We start from the raw sequence: 17,365 nt of genomic DNA on the forward strand, positions 1-17,365 counted from the left end.
ACCAAAACATGAGTACAAGAAATTTTTAGCAGACATAACTTCTTGATCAAGCATATAGCAAAGAAGTCACTACTAATATCTGCCACTAAATCCATCATCATCCACAGAGTTGGATTTATTCTCAGAATTGCATTATTGAAGATGTTTAATATTTGATGGCTTCTCCAAAGTAATTGCACTACAAAGTGATTTATGTTTTTCAATGGGGCAAAATATCAAAAATTTGTAAGGTACAATACCAATCATTTTTAAGAAAACTGCAGCAATCATTTGAGAAGTATCTAATAAAATAGAGAACCAAATGTACCAAACATAGACATAATCCAAAGTTCCAAACTATATATGAATTTTGTGGCAAATTGCATAACACTTATTAGAATTCTTAGAATCACCAAGGAAATTGAATTTTGAAAGCTTGAGAAACATGGAAAATTAGAAAATCTCACAAGGAGTCATGTTGAAAGATATTGAATTGGGCACATAATGTTAATATATGTGCAGGAGTCTGGGTTCGAACCCGGGATACTCCATTTATTCACATTTAAGATGAATTTTTTAACCAAAAATTGTCCAATTAATTGAATAAGTAATTCGTAATTGATTAACACTAACAAAATTTATTAGGGTAACAACACTCACTTTAGTTCACTTAAATTAATTCATGGTGGTTGGACTTTTATCAGAACTATTTGACTTAAGAAATTTTGACTAACTTAAACAATTTGAGAATGAGTTTGTTGCTCATTTGTCTTTCATTCATACTTAATTATTTTAAATTGATGTAGGAGGGTTTCTTTAGTAATTTATTATTTTAGATAGATTTAGTTTTATTATATTTTAGGTAGATTTATTATTTTTATTTAGTTAGGTTTGTTATTTTTTTTTTACAATCTTTTAGGAGATTTGTTATTTTTATTTTTCACCCTTATTTAAGCTAAACTATTGTAGCCTTGAAGGCAACTTTTGATTCAATAAAAATACAGAGATTTTTCTCAAGTTTGGTGGATTCCAAATTATTCCTTCAGGTGGATTCCGGAAGTCTAGTGGATTCTAGATTAGTTACTTTTTCTGGTGGATTCCGGAAATCTGGTGGATTCCAGAGCTTTTATCTAATAGGATTATCTAATAAATCTACCTAAAATATAATAAAACTAAATCTATCTAAAATAATAAATTACTAAAGAAACTCTCCTACATCATAAATTTAATTTAAGATTTTATTTGAGGAACAATTTGATAATTTTGTATGTTGTTGTTAATTGACTATTTTGCCCTTCCAACTGAAGAGTGTCATACAGCAAGTCAGCAACAACAAAAACTAGAGCAAGACTATACAGCTATTTGAAATTTATACTATACTAATACGTACGCAACAAACAATTGCACATACTGAAAGTGTGACACATCTAAGATATAGACATGTACGTGGTCCAAAGATTTGTGACATACACTGAACTTGATTGAAAAACTTTTATTTATCATAAACAAAACCATGGTTTCCACAAAAACCAATAGCTAGCTACCTCTTCATGCCAGTGGTTTTCCCAAACTTTGGTAAAATTTTGTCTATACTCTGTAGTTAATATATTTTGTGCCTTTTATATTAATCATCAGATGAATGAAAAATATATAAATAAGATAAGATTCAAAATAAATTGGAAAATTTGATATATTTAATTGATCTTAGAGATATGTCACATATCTGGCACACAAAAAACCGTAGTCTAGAAAACCACTAGCAGTAGCTTTCAGCAGTCCCTGGTTTGTTTTCAATTCTTTAGACGTTTCAACCTTCCTATATATAACAACTTCCATCATCCTTCTTGCTCCACCAAACAATAAGATACACTAACCATAATCGATTTTCTCAGTCATCTAAAAAGCCACAAAATCACTTATTTTTCAACAATCATTAAAACTCAAGATGAATTCAACAGTAAGCAGAGCATGGGCAGCTGCAGCTAGTGTTGGAGTTGTTGAAGCTTTGAAAGATCAAGGAATATGTAGATGGAATCATACACTAAAATCAGTTCATAATCATTTGAAAAATAATGTCAGATCATTTTCTCAAGCAAAGAAACTTTCATCATCATCATCATCTTCTTCTGCTATGGTTTCTAATTCAAGCAAACATAAAGAGAATGCAAAGCAATCAGAGGAATCTTTAAGGACAGTCATGTACTTAAGTTGTTGGGGTCCTAATTAATAACAATGAAGGGTTCAGATCAGGGTAGCTCTAAGTTAGATTAAGGTGTAATTATTAATAGGGGGCTGCTAACTTAGACTCAGTTGGGTCTAAATTAGCAAAGTGCACCTTTTCAGTTGGACCAAAATACTCATTCTTTTTAATTAATTAACCAAATTACCATCAATGGACGCGGATCCAGTGTCGCGCGCGTACCGCAGGACCATGGTTACAGGCCGTTGATTTCCATCAGACAGCCAAGATCTGATCTCATCAAGACTGTCTGATCAATCAGACATCCCAGATCATCCGAATCCATCAGATTCCAGCGCCTGCACCACACTGGATTACACCCTGGAGAGAGAAGAATCTACTTTTTAAAAGCAGGACACGTGTCGCTGTCTGATTGGCTGGGCGTGATTTTTTTCCATTTAATACTTTGAACTCAATTATTTCGTTGTAAATTAATTTTTTATTTTTTTTTTATACCAAAATTCATAATTTTTTTTCTCTACAAATAGAGACTTGGTTCGTTTGATTTGGACACAGAAAAAAAAAACCCAATTTTTCACTACCTTAATCTCATTTTTCACTACCTTACATCAACTCACTGAAACCATTCTACCAGGAAAATGGTTTCAGATTACAACTTTCTGAAACCATTGTACCAGATAAATGGTTTCAGAAGCAAACACAATTAATAAATTACTCACTGAAACCATTCTACCAGTAAAATAGTTTCAGAGTACAACTATGTGCAACCATTCTACAAGCTAAATGGTTTCAGAAGCAAATAACTAATAATCAACTTACTGAAACCATTCTACCAGCAAAATGGTTTCAGATTACAACTCTCTGAAACCATTGTACCAGATAAATGGTTTCAGAAGCAAACACAATTAATAAATTACTCATTGAAACCATTCTACCAGTAAAATGGTTTCAGAATACAACTATGTGCAACCATTCTACCAGTAAAATGGTTTCAGAAGCAAACATTAGTTTTTAATTACCGTTTTATCTCATTTAATTAACTAAAAATAGTTTCAGGTCTCCAAAAATTTCATAAAATATACCAAAAGTTCCAGAATATTATCTACTATTTTCCTGGTATAATGGTTTCAGTGAGTTGGTTGAGTGGTGCGTGTTAAATTACAACACACAAGTAACGTATTTAGTAGACAAAAAATGAGATTAAGGTAGTGAAAAATTGCATTTTTTTTTCGGTGTCCAAATCAAACGAACCAAGTCTCTATTTGTAGAAAAAAAAAATTATGAATTTTGGTATAAAAAATAAAATAAAATAATTAATTTACAACGAAATAATTGAGTTCAAAGTATTAAATGAACAAAAATCACGTCCAGCCAACCATTGTGTGACACGTGTCCTACTTTTAAAAAGCAAATTTTTCTCTCTCCAGGGTGTAATCCAGTGTGGCGCACGCGCTGTAATCTGATGGATCAGGATGATCTGGGCTGTCGGATTGATCAGACAGTCTTGATGAGATCAGATATTGGCTGTCTGATGGAAATCAACGGTCTGTAACCATGGTCCTTCGGTACGCGCGCGACACTGGATCCGCGTCTATTAATGGGTATTTTGGTTAATTAATTAAAAAGAATGGGTATTTTGGTCCAATTGAAAAGGTGCACCTTGCTAACTTAGACCTAACTAGGGTCTAAGTTAGAAAACCCCTTATTAATATTAATTATATGCTTGGAGAAGTGCTATGTTCTGTATCTTTCTCTTATATTGTATTGTGAAACATTGAAAGAGATTGATGTAAAAATTGTTTGTGCAATATTGAGTTGTGTTCTTACGATTTCGGATTGAGTTATCCTTACATTATTTTTTATGATTTTTTTAAAAAATTGAGTGTAATTTTCTAAATGATAGCCCAACATATTCTTTCTAAAAAACTGACCAAACCTAATTATTTTTATTCCTAAAATATAGTGTTATTTTCAGGGCCGTCTCTGACAATTTGGAGGCCCCAGGCTAATAATAAAAATGGACCCCAAATAAAAAAAAAAGAATTTTTTTTTATAAAAAGAATATTATATATTTAAATTGTAAATAATATTAAAAAATAGTCATTATAAGATGGGATAAGTAGCTAAAAGAAAATGTCACAGGTGGGATTTGAACCCACTACCACCTCCTCCAACTCTCAAACATTTGAACAGTTACTAACCACTAGGCAAATAGGCAATTCAAGATATTTAGTGTCCGAAGATGTACTTAAAGCAATAATTTAAATTATGGGCTTGAAAAAAAAAATTGAGGCCCCATGTTTTTGGAGGCCCTGGGCTAGAGGCCTGCTTGCCTTGGCCCAAAACCGGGCCTGGTTATTTTCACTATTATTTTAGCTTTGTACACTGTATATAAACAACATAGAAAGCATGAAGTAATAGCCCCCAAGAAAATTGTCATTGCCATATTTATATACATTCAGGAGATCGAGGTATTAAAGAATATGAATAACATTCTTGTCTTCAGTTGGTTTAATCTTCATTCTTCAGTGTCTTTATCTTATGTTCAACCTCTAGAAAGTAGACCCGACACAATTTCTGTACTTTCCGGCAAGACGATTCCTGTGGTGGATCTTAGGGAATATGTTTATACCGAAACATTATTGCACATTTTAAAAGATTCCAAGGAGTATGGATTTTTGCAGGTATGTACTATTGGATTTTTTTTTTATAATATTGTATTATAACGTTGTTTAATTCTAATTCAAAATGTTGAGTTAGATTCAACCTAAAGTTTTGCGAGTCTCTAAAATGACACATCACAATTTTGCCGTCATATTTATCTCAAATTTTTGAGCAAATGATACGGTGAAATTTCTTCAACTCTTCATTTGAAGTTGGTTATAAGAGTTATTCTCACTATGATGTTGGGTTTGAGTTTGTGTGTGTTTAATCAATTATTATGGATTTATACTATAGGTGATTAACCATGGAGTTTCAAAGGAGTTGATGGATGATACAATGAATATTTTCAAGGAATTTCATGTCATGCCTGAAGTAGAAAAGATAAGTGAAAGTTCAAAGGATCCAAATGGAAGTTGTAAGCTATATACAAGTCGTGAGATTAATAACAAAGATTGCATTCAATATTGGAGAGAGACATTAAGACATTTTTGTCCACCTTCAGGTGAATTTATGGAGTTTTGGCCACAAAAGCCTACATGATACCGGTAATTAAAATAAACAAACTCCTTAAGGTCTTGTTCAGTTTTTTATTAAATAAATGAAAAATAAAAACTTTGATAACAATCATGATCATATATATATATATAATTATTTTCAATTTGATTGAGATAGTGATTGAGATAGGTCTTGGTCGTATTCTTTGAATAATTATTTTTTAAAGTTGATTGTGAAAGTTACAGCTCACAAAACATCACATTCTTAGTAACATAATGTTACCCGAAAAGTTTGCTAAAATTTCAATCCAACGGTAGATTTTGTAAAATTTGTATTCGTTAAAGCGTTATTGAGCGGTGTAACATTTGAGTAATGTTACACCTGTGTAATTTGATCTCTCCCCTACTTGCTAAGTTTGAAATTTTAATAAAATACTGTGTATTCATTTTTATTTGTTTATTATTAACAAAATATCTCGTCCGCTACTTTGGTAGCGCATATCCTCAAAAACACCATACCAGATTTATTTTTTATAACGTTAAGTAGCGAATGATATTTTTTAAAAATGTCTAATTTTATAACATCCACCGCTTAAATAGCGAAAGGATAAAACTGAAAACGTGTAGGGAGAATCGGTAGGCGGCAAAAAAAAACTCACGATAAATGTTAATTTGCTAGCTTGGTATGCCAACTGGCCACTGTCTTCAATATTAATCATTAGACGAATGAAAAATATATAAATATAGAATTTTTTTTATTTGAGCTTTTTTATACTATAAGATAAGATTCAATAAGAATTGGAAAAAATTGATATATCTTGGAGTTAAAATATATTCTGATATCATGAATCATGACACATCACAGCCAGCTCATGTGTACAAGACCTGATCCCTTATTACTAGCTATTAGCATATTACTTGTTTCTATATTTAACTTACTGTTAATTATTGTAATTATAGTGTGCATGATCCTTGGATCATGATTGTACATTCTATGTGTATATAAACACAGTTTATCAATGAACAAATCAACACATTCAGAACCAATTTCTTTCTTGGTATCAGAGCACTTAAGCTTGAAGGCTCTCGATCCATTCAACCAAAATCATGTCCGCTGCAAAAACTAACCAGAAAAATGACCTTCCATCAACTGTTTCTGTCAAGCTGGACAGAGACAACTTCCCTCTTTGGAAATCCTTGGTTCTACCATTAATTAGAGGCTGCAAATATGATGGCTACATGTTAGGGACAAAGAAATGCCCAGATCAGTTTGTTACATCAATAGACAACACCGAGAAAATCAATCCTGACTATCAGGATTGGCAAGCTGATGATCAAGCCTTACTAGGTTGGCTGATGAACTCTATGACAGTTGATATTGCAACCCAAGTTCTGCACTGTGAAACTTCGAAGCAACTTTGGGATGAAGCTCAAAGCCTTGCCGGTGCACACACCAGATCGAGAATCATTTACTTGAAATCAGAATTTCACAATACGCACAAAAGGGAGATGAAGATGGAGCAATACCTTGCTAAGATGAAGAATCTTGCTGACAAATTGAAACTAGCAGGATCACCCATCTCTAGTTCCGATCTGATGATTCAGACATTGAACGGATTGGATTCTGAATACAATCCGGTGGTAGTCAAACTGTCCGACCAGACCAACATAAGTTGGGTTGATTTTCAAGCCCAATTACTAGCCTTTGAAAGCAGATTGGATCAACTCAACAACTTCAACAATATCAACCTGAATGCATCTGCAAATTTTGCTAGCAAAAATGAGTCAGGAGGCAACAAATTTGGATCACGAGGCGGTTGGAGAGGATCAAATTCCAGAGGCATGAGAGGAGGCAGAGGAAGAGCTAGGATGTCAAAACCACCAAGACCAATATGCCAGATATGCGGCAAATTTGGTCACACTGCAGCACAATGCTATTATTGTTTTGATAAGTCCTATACAGAAAAAAATCATTATGCTGAGGGTGAAGGATCTCACAGTGCTTTTGTAGCTTCACCCTACCATGGCCAAGACTATGAATGGTATTTCGATAGTGGTGCTAGCAATCATGTCACACACCAAAGTGGCCAGCTGCAGGATCTCAATGAGAACAATGGTAAGAACTCCCTACTTGTTGGTAATGGTGAAAAATTGAAAATTTTGGCATCTGGTTCCACTAAGTTAAATGATGTAAATCTACGTAATGTACTGTATGTGCCTGAAATCACCAAAAACCTGTTAAGTGTATCCAAGTTGACTATTGACAATAATGCTCTTGTTGAATTTGATGAAAATTATTGCTATGTGAAGGACAAATTGACAGGGAAGGCACTTCTAAAAGGGAGACTTAAAGATGGACTATACCAACTCTCAGCCAATAAAGAACCTCCAACAAATAAAGATCCTTGTGCCTACATCTCTCTAAAAGAAATTTGGCATAGGAAACTTGGACATCCCAACAATAAAGTACTGGAAAAGGTGTTGAAAGATAACAATGTAAAGATATCACCTAGTGACAAGTTTACATTCTGTGAAGCATGTCAGTTTGGCAAACTACACTTGCTACCCTTCAAGACCTCTTCCTCTCATGCTAAAGAACCTTTAGATTTGATTCATACCGATGTATGGGGCCCTGCTCCAATATTATCTCAATCCAATTTTAAATATCACTAGTAGAAAAAAGCTTGTTTACATCTGGCGAAAAACACTTTTTACATCTGAAAAATGTCAGATGTAGGCGCACGAGACTTAGTAAGTATACACGTTTTACATCTGGCGTAGTCAGATGTAAAAAAACATTTTTTACCTCTGACCAAGGCGAAAATCAAATATTATTTTTTAAAAATTAAATTGGACCTTTTACATCTGACCAAGTCCACCAGATGTGATATCTTAACTTTATTTAATTTTTTTTTTCAAAAACCTGCGTTTTTTTTTTTATATTTTAAATCTTTTTTTTTTATTAAAAAAATCTAACCCACAATGCCAACAATATAACATAACTACATAATACTTAAATTCAACATTCAACGTCCATAGCCAAATTCAACATTCAACATATATATAGTAATAATGTCATTGAAGTACAATCATTGAAATCCAAAATACAAATCAAAACATCATCATAATTAATACTAATTCATTGTAACTTCACACAAACCTAGCTAGCTCCTAAGCTTTCTCATCGGCATCATCATAATCTACCTCAAGATTATATAGGTCAAGGAAACAAGTTGCCCAGCGGTTTCGCAAATCATACAGCTCCTCCTCTGTTAATGTTGTGGGATCATTGAACACCTACAATATGTAAATATATAATTACTTATACATACATGGCTCAAATCCATTACATATACATTATCAACTTATTCATATGTATAATAAACATACCATGTCAGAGCAACCATGAATAACATCTAAGCTACTCATTTTAAAATGCCTAAATCTATAAAATAAGGTACTGTAACATTCTATCCAACAAAAATCCCACTTAGGCATAAATTTTCAACAACCAAATTCATCATCAATGTGTTGTTCTTTTTAACAATCAGTTTCAATACAAGTAGCAGACTTAAACCAAGATGTATAAGGGACCTCGTTCAACTAATCTACAACATAAAAAGTAACCAATTCAAGTCATGCATACTATATTTCATAAATTAGCATACTTGTCAATGGAATAATAGGCAATATAGTCTACTCTATGCATGGCCAATTGTACCTACTTATCAGAATGCAGTATCTTTCTGTTATTACTGAAAACTTACCTTTATAGAGTATAACTTATATTTAAATTATACGATGCAGATTACAATATTCTAGTGAAACGTACCCACTTATAAGAAAACTATGAGTGATACTACATTACTACGAAGTGCTTCTGCAAAATCAATCAATCTTTGCTTCTCTTGTACCTGTAATAGGAACAAACACAAATAACAGATCCAACAAAATGTAAGCAAATCCATAGTTTCAGCCGAAGAAAAAATTCAAGTCATTGAGTACAAAAACAAATAACAGATCCAACAAAATGTGTTTCATGTAACTCGATTATACTAATATTTGCAACTATGCATAAAGAGAAATGCAGTAAAGGAACCAAAAATCTCCACTACCACTAACCAGTTTTCTAATTTAATTTACTAGTTCAACATATACATAATTTGACCAATTATTAAAGTAACAAGAGAGTACATTCAAAGGGCAACCATTACCCACAGGCCACAGTAACTTTCACAATCATTCCAGGCAAAACAAAAGAAAAACAAGAAAAGGAAAACTGAGATAAAGAGAATAGGTAGCAAAACCACATCAGTCTATCACATGCATCATGAGGCGTCTTAGTCTTTGTAGCTACCGCCTTCCTGATGCTGCAATTGAAATTCTTTGAATAAGTCGAGGGTCATCAACCTGCACGAAACCCACAAATCCAAATGAAACTAAATGAGAAATAAATCAAAATAGTCACCAAATCAAAATAGTTATACACTAACCCGGTATAACCAAATAGAAAAATGACCTGTTGAAGAATATCATCACATGTCTCGGTTCGTGCCACTTGAGGAAAGACCCCCCAAAGGTCTCTGATATTGAACATATTATGGTAGGATAGAAATTCATTTTACTTAAGCTTAAAAGTTCAAACATAAAGGATTAGGAAAATATGACAACTGATTATTCTGATATAAACTAGAATTATATGACAACTGATTATGCTAAAAGATCCAGTAACAAAATGGCTAACAAGGCAACATCTGAATAAGTGTTAGTCAAACTGAAAACATACCTTGTGTACATTGTACAATCAAGGAAGGAGATTCCGGCATCACCGTTGCTAGAGACACCAATGCATGTTCCACTTGGTTATCTAAGGCACCCGCATTAAATGATAACAAAAGAACAAACTCCACTCCATGGCTGAAGTTCTGACTCCCACCCCCCAAAAACAATAATTGTTAGAATAGAAAATAGTATATTCTACTATTCTATCAATGTTCTAAAGACTAGAGTAAATAGGAACAAATACATAGAACCCAGGAGCATTTATGTTCATTTTCATTCACAATTTGTAATGAATATAGAATCTACTACCCATAGGTGAATCATATGCTTAACATAATAAACAACTTTTTTAAGTAACTTAATTGTAAGTGTATCATGTAATGAAATCCTGTAATGAAAAATGATCAATTTATATCGAAAGTTTAGGTCCTTATGTTGTTCTGGCATCCAATTTACATGTAGAAACTAGTGATGTGACCAGCAATATTTACATACATGTTTTTACTAATTAAGAAAATAATCTTCATGGATCCACTAATGTTTTTAATTTATTTAAATGTGTTATTTTCATGCTATGTATATAAACCGTTTGCCAGGTCATAAACATTTGTGAGTAAACTGAACAACAAAATACAAAGACATAATTTTCAACTAAAACTGAAAATTTTACTGCTTAGAACATTTGAGAGACCTAAAATGCAATTTAGTTTATCTTTTGTGAAATCTTCTCATGTTTTTCTTGGTGGAAATTTGCAACCATCTCATCCACTCTAGCATTCCTATATCTCATCATCAATTACAGTTCATATAGATTGCTACTAAACTAATAAACTAAAAAGAAAATTACAAAAGTTAGAAGGACAGGACTGAATTCCACATACTTGTAAATTAACTGAATTCTACATTAACTGGAATCAAGTAGAAACAGTAGAAACAAGTAGGAAAAAAAAAAGGAATCCCGTAAAAGAGCAACATTACTAGAAATAGTTCTACAAGTATTCCAGAATTAATGAATATACAGAAAAAAAAAATTTAAAAAGGAATAAAAAAGAAAGAAGAGTACCTGAATCGAAGAAGGTTTGACAATAGTGAAAGAGAAAGACAAGCTTCGATTCGTGAGAGTAGAGGCCGGAAAAAGAAGGACAATAGTGAGAGCGGAGAGAATTTTCAATTCGTTTCCCTTATAACTTCGATTTGGAGTTAGGGTTCAAGTGAGAAGCTTCGATTTGACGAGTGACAAAGAGAGAGAGAGAGAGAGAGAGGACAACTGAGATAAGGCGGTGGTGGTGAGTTGATTTTAGGTTGCTGAGGGTTCAATCGTTGTCGGCGGTAGAGGACGGCGCTGAGGGTTTGTTCATCGCGAGTTGATTTGGGTCGAGAGAGAAATATTGCGTTTTGTTTTATTTTTTTGTATTCAGATTGCGTTTTTTTAGTCTATCTACCTCATTCACTTATTGGTTCCAAAAATATTAATTTTTTTTTTTTATTCAACCTGACTTTTTACATCTGTGGCTAAATATGGCCAGATATATATATATATTAGATAATTTTCATCATAATTACAAGATTGTCACCGCGTTCAGTTATGCTTCTGGTACATTGAAACCAGATGTAAAAAGTCTTGTCTATATATTTTTCACTTCTGTGGATATTGAAACCAGATAAAAAGACTACTACATATAGCTTTTCACATCTGACATATGTTCAGCAGATGTAAAATGCTTATGTAATATGTCATATTTCTACTAGTGTATTATGTGCACTTTCTTGATGATTTCAGTAGATTTACTTGGATTTTTCCACTAAAACAAAAATCAGAAACAATTCATGCGTTTAATCAGTTCAAAAATTTAGTGGAAAATCAATTTAATAAGAAAATAAAAGTAATTCGGTGTGATGGTGGTGGTGAGTACAAGCCAGTCCAAAAATGTGCCATAGATTCTGGTATCCAATTTCAAATGTCATGCCCATATACCTCTCAACAAAACGGAAGGGCTGAAAGAAAACATAGGCATGTAACCGAACTAGGATTAACATTACTAGCACAGGCCAAAATGCCTCTTTCATATTGGTGGGAAGCCTTTTCTACTGCTGTTTATCTAATAAATAGATTGCCATCATCTGTAAATCCAAATGAAAGCCCTTACACACTAGTGTTCAAGAAAGAACCTGACTACACTGCTTTGAAACCGTTTGGTTGTGCCTGCTACCCATGCCTTAAACCATACAATCAACACAAACTTCAATTTCACACAACAAGATGTGTATTTTTGGGATACAGCAATTCTCATAAAGGCTATAAGTGTGTAAATTCTCATGGAAGAGTGTTTGTGTCAAGGCATGTGGTCTTTAATGAGAACCATTTTCCGTTCCAAGAAGGTTTCCTTGATACAAGAAATCCTATAAAAGTTGTTACTAATGATACTCCTATAGGATTTCCTTCTTTTCCTGCAGGTATCACTACAAACAACACAGCTGAGGCAACTGACAATATTGTGGATCAACAAGAGCCAGAATTAAACGATATTAACACTGTAGCAGATCAATCAGTGGAGAGTGATACTTTTGAGCATACAGATGAGAACAATTTCAGTAATGGTGAAACTGAAGACTCAACAGAAGCCGCTGGAAGAGAATCATTGGAAGAAATTTCTCAACCGATAACAGAAACCAATCCACCGCTTCAGCAGGACATCACCAACACACATTGGATGAGAACTAGAAGCAAGGCAGGAGTATATAAGCCCAAATTACCTTACATAGGGCTAACTGAGGAAGCTAAAGAAGGCAAGGAACCAGAAAGTGTAAGTGAAGCTCTAAGCATACCAGAATGGCTCAACGCAATGGATGCAGAATACAAGGCACTGATGAACAATAAAACCTGGACACTGGTACCGTTTGAGGGACAAGAAAATGTCATTAGCTCAAAGTGGATCTTCAAAACAAAATACAAAGCAGATGGCACAATTGAGAGGAGGAAAGCAAGACTTGTTGCTAGAGGTTTTCAACAAACAGCAGGTGTGGACTATGACGAAACATTCAGCCCAGTTGTCAAATCAAGTACGGTAAGGATCATTCTATCTATTGCTGTACATCTAAGTTGGGAGGTTAGACAACTAGACATAAATAATGCCTTCTTGAATGGAAATCTCAAAGAAAGTGTTTTCATGCATCAACCTGAAGGATACATAGATCAAACCAAACCACATCACATATGCAGATTGAATAAAGCAATCTATGGCCTAAAGCAAGCCCCAAGGGCCTGGTTTGATAGGTTGAGACACACTTTATTGAGTTGGGGGTTTCAAAACACCAAGAGTGACTCGTCTCTGTTTGTTCTAAAAGAAACGGATCATACTACATTTCTACTCATCTATGTTGATGACATAATAATAACTGGCAGCAACAATAAGTTTCTAGAAGCTTTCATCAGTCAACTCAATCTTGTTTTCTCTCTAAAAGATCTCGGAAACTTGCACTATTTCCTAGGAATTGAAGTTCACAGAGACAGTAGTGGGATGTACTTAACACAAACAAAGTACATAAGAGACCTACTCAAGAAATTCAACATGGAAAATGCATCATCCTGCCCTACACCAATGATAACTGGAAGACAATTCACAATAGAAGGGGAGCCAATGTCCAATCCTACACTCTATAGACAGGCTATAGGTGCACTACAATACCTAACCAACACAAGGCCTGATATAGCTTTCGCAGTCAACAAGCTCAGCCAATACATGTGCTCTCCGACCACAGATCATTGGCAAGGAATAAAGAGAATACTTAGGTATCTCCATGGTTCCACAAACCTAGGCCTGCACATCAAACCATCAACTGATCTTGACATAGCAGGGTTCTCAGATGCAGATTGGGCCACAAGCATAGATGACAGAAAATCCATGGCAGGACAATGTGTATTTCTTGGTGAAACTCTAATTTCGTGGGCTTCAAGAAAGCAAAAAGTGGTGTCCAGGTCAAGTACTGAATCGGAGTATAGAGCTTTAGCTGACCTTGCAGCTGAAGTAGCATGGCTCAAGTCATTACTAGGAGAACTCAAAGTACCAATACCTCGAAAGCCAATTTTGTGGTGTGATAACTTGAGTGCTAAGGCACTAGCTTCCAATCCAGTTATGCATGCGAGGTCTAAACACATCGAGATAGATGTTCACTACATACGTGATCAGGTCCTTCAGAATGGAATCACAATTGCATATGTACCTACTGCGGATCAAATTGCAGACTGTCTTACGAAGGCTCTTACTCATGCTAGATTCAATATCATGAGAGACAAACTTGGAGTGACCATGTCACCTTCAGTTTGAGGAGGGGAGTTAAAATATATTCTGATATCATGAATCATGACACATCACAGCCAGCTCATGTGTACAAGACCTGATCCCTTATTACTAGCTATTAGCATATTACTTGTTTCTATATTTAACTTACTGTTAATTATTGTAATTATAGTGTGCATGATCCTTGGATCATGATTGTACATTCTATGTGTATATAAACACAGTTTATCAATGAACAAATCAACACATTCAGAACCAATTTCTTTCTCTTGGCACACAAAAACCATAGAAAACCACTAGCTGTAGCTTTCAGCCCCTGGTTTGTTTTCTATTCCTTGGGCGTTTCAAGCTTCCTATATATAACAACCTCCTTCACTCTTCTTTCTCCACCAAAACACAAGATACACTTACCAGTAATCAATTTTCTCTGTCATCTAAATAGCCACAAAATCTCTTATTACATTCAAGAATCATTACTTAATACACAAGATGAGTTCAACAGTAAGCAGAGCATGGACAGCTGCAGCAAGTGTTGGAGTTGTGGAAGCATTGAAGGATCAAGGAATATGCAGATGGAATCATACACTAAAATCAGTTCATAATCATTTGAAAAACAATGTCAGATCTTTTTCTCAAGCAAAGAAGCTTTCATCATCATCATCCTCTTCTACTATTGTTTCTAATTCTATCAGACAAAAAGAGAATGCAAAGCAATCAGAAGAATCTTTGAGGACTGTCATGTACTTGAGTTGTTGGGGTCCTAATTAAGGGTAGCTCTAAGTTAGATTAAGGTGTAAATTAAGTATTTGGTTATATACTTGGAGAGGTTTTAGGTGTTGTATCTTTGTATCTTTCACTTGTTAGAAAGTTTGAAATTACTTCATGTGTTGTGCAATATTGAAAGAGATTGATGTAAATTATGATGAATTAATGAAGATAGCAACATTGAATTTTTCTCCAAATTATGTGTGCAAGATCAATCTAACTATGTTAACATAAAAAATAAACTAGTTATACCAAAACATGAGTACAAGAAATTTTTAGCAGACATAACTTCTTGATCAAGCATATAGCAAAGAAGTCACTACTAATATCTGCCACTAAATCCATCATCATCCACAGAGTTGGATTTATTCTCAGAATTGCATTATTGAAGATGTTTAATATTTGATGGCTTCTCCAAAGTAATTGCACTACAAAGTGATTTATGTTTTTCAATGGGGCAAAATATCAAAAATTTGTAAGGTACAATACCAATCATTTTTAAGAAAACTGCAGCAATCATTTGAGAAGTATCTAATAAAATAGAGAACCAAATGTACCAAACATAGACATAATCCAAAGTTCCAAACTATATATGAATTTTGTGGCAAATTGCATAACACTTATTAGAATTCTTAGAATCACCAAGGAAATTGAATTTTGAAAGCTTGAGAAACATGGAAAATTAGAAAATCTCACAAGGAATCATGTTGAAAGATATTGAATTGGGCACATAATGTTAATAGAATTAGGGACATTGCACTGTATGTGCAGGAGTCTGGGTTTGAACCCGGGATACTCCACTTATTTACTTTAAGGTGAATTTTCTGGTCAAAAATTGTCCAATTAATTGAATAAGTAATTCGTAATTGATTAACACTAACAAAATTTATTAGGGTAACAATAGTCACTTTAGTTCACTTAAATTAATTCCTCGTGGTTGGACTTTCATCCGAACTATTTGACTTAAGAAATTTTGACTAACTTAAACAATTTGAGAATGAGTTTGTTGCTCATTTGTCTTTCATTCATACTTAATTATTTTAAATTTAATTTAAGATTTTATTTGAGGAACAATTTGATAATTTTGTATGTTATTGTTAATTGACTATTTTGCCCTTCCAACTGAAGAGTGTCATACAGCAAGTCAGCAACAACAAAAACTAGAGCAAGACTATACAGCTATTTGAAATTTATACTATACTAATACGTACGCAACAAACAATTGCACATACTGAAAGTGTGACACATCTAAGATATCATGTACGTGGTCCAAAAATTTGTGACATGCACTGAACTTGATTGAAAAACTTTTATTTATCATAAACAAAACCATGGTTTCCACAAAAACCAATAGCTATAGCTACCTCTTCATGCCAGTGGTTTTCCCAAACTTTGGTAAAATTTTGTCTATACTCTGTAGTTAATATATTTTGTGCCTTTTATATATTAATCATCAGATGAATGAAAAATATATAAATAAGATAAGATTCAAAATAAATTGGAAAATTTGATATATTTAATTGATCTTAGAGATATGTCACATTCACTTATTTTTCAACAATCATTAAAACTCAAGATGAATTCAACAGTAAGCAGAGCATGGGCAGCTGCAACTAGTGTTGGAGTTGTTGAAGCTTTGAAAGATCAAGGAATATGTAGATGGAATTATACACTAAAATCAGTTCATAATCATTTGAAAAATAATGTCAGATCATTTTCTCAAGCAAAGAAACTTTCATCATCATCATCATCTTCTTCTGCTATGGTTTCTAATTCAAGCAAACATAAAGAGAATGCAAAGCAATCAGAGGAATCTTTAAGGACAGTCATGTACTTAAGTTGTTGGGGTCCTAATTAACAACAATGAAGGGTTCAGATCAGGGTAGCTCTAAGTTAGATTAAGGTGTAATTATTAATATTAATTATATGCTTGGAGAAGTGCTATGTTCTGTATCTTTCTCTTATATTGTATTGTGAAACATTGAAAGAGATTGATGTAAAAATTGTTTGTGCAATATTGAGTTGTGTTCTTACGATTTCGGATTGAGTTATCCTTACATTATTTTTTATGATTTTTTTAAAAAATTGAGTGTAATTTTCTAAATGATAGCCCAACATATTCTTTCTAAAAAACTGACCAAACCTAATTATTTTTATTCCTAAAATATAGTGTTATTTTCACT

At 33.5% G+C, this 17,365-nt stretch overlaps 4 protein-coding genes and 1 long non-coding RNA gene across 6 annotated transcripts; 4 read left to right on the forward strand and 1 right to left on the reverse strand.

The window, feature by feature from the left end:
- The first annotated feature begins 1,735 nt into the window (after window positions 1–1,735).
- LOC123894657 lies at window positions 1,736–17,218 on the forward strand. The gene is made up of 2 exons (XM_045944713.1): window positions 1,736–1,924; window positions 16,759–17,218. Exon 2 carries the CDS (start codon window positions 16,759–16,761, stop codon window positions 17,038–17,040), a length of 282 nt encoding a protein of 93 aa, XP_045800669.1. The 5' UTR covers window positions 1,736–1,924; the 3' UTR covers window positions 17,041–17,218.
- On the forward strand, window positions 1,918–2,221 carry LOC123894656. The gene has a single exon (XM_045944712.1). The coding sequence runs from the start codon at window positions 1,925–1,927 to the stop codon at window positions 2,204–2,206; it is 282 nt and encodes a 93-aa protein (XP_045800668.1). The 5' UTR covers window positions 1,918–1,924; the 3' UTR covers window positions 2,207–2,221.
- On the forward strand, window positions 4,663–5,383 carry LOC123896586 (protein DOWNY MILDEW RESISTANCE 6-like). The gene is made up of 2 exons (XM_045946957.1): window positions 4,663–4,863; window positions 5,138–5,383. Exons 1-2 carry the CDS (start codon window positions 4,663–4,665, stop codon window positions 5,381–5,383), a joined length of 447 nt encoding a protein of 148 aa, XP_045802913.1.
- On the reverse strand, window positions 8,378–11,550 carry LOC123894659. 2 transcript variants are annotated; one of them, XR_006803888.1, is made up of 4 exons: window positions 11,183–11,550; window positions 9,645–10,262; window positions 9,170–9,251; window positions 8,378–8,634 (listed from the first exon to the last, which is right to left on the reverse strand). It is a non-coding gene; the product is annotated as an uncharacterized LOC123894659 (long non-coding RNA). The 2 variants fall into 2 exon arrangements; XR_006803887.1 differs by having other exon boundaries at window positions 9,170–10,262.
- Window positions 14,786–15,284, forward strand: LOC123894658. Its single transcript, XM_045944714.1, has one exon. The coding sequence runs from the start codon at window positions 14,907–14,909 to the stop codon at window positions 15,183–15,185; it is 279 nt and encodes a 92-aa protein (XP_045800670.1). The 5' UTR covers window positions 14,786–14,906; the 3' UTR covers window positions 15,186–15,284.
- Window positions 17,219–17,365: the final 147 nt, after the last annotated feature.

The sequence above is a fragment of the Trifolium pratense genome, linkage group LG7 (genome assembly GCF_020283565.1).
Source record: "Trifolium pratense cultivar HEN17-A07 linkage group LG7, ARS_RC_1.1, whole genome shotgun sequence".
In the NCBI taxonomy this organism is placed as follows: domain Eukaryota; kingdom Viridiplantae; phylum Streptophyta; class Magnoliopsida; order Fabales; family Fabaceae; genus Trifolium; species Trifolium pratense.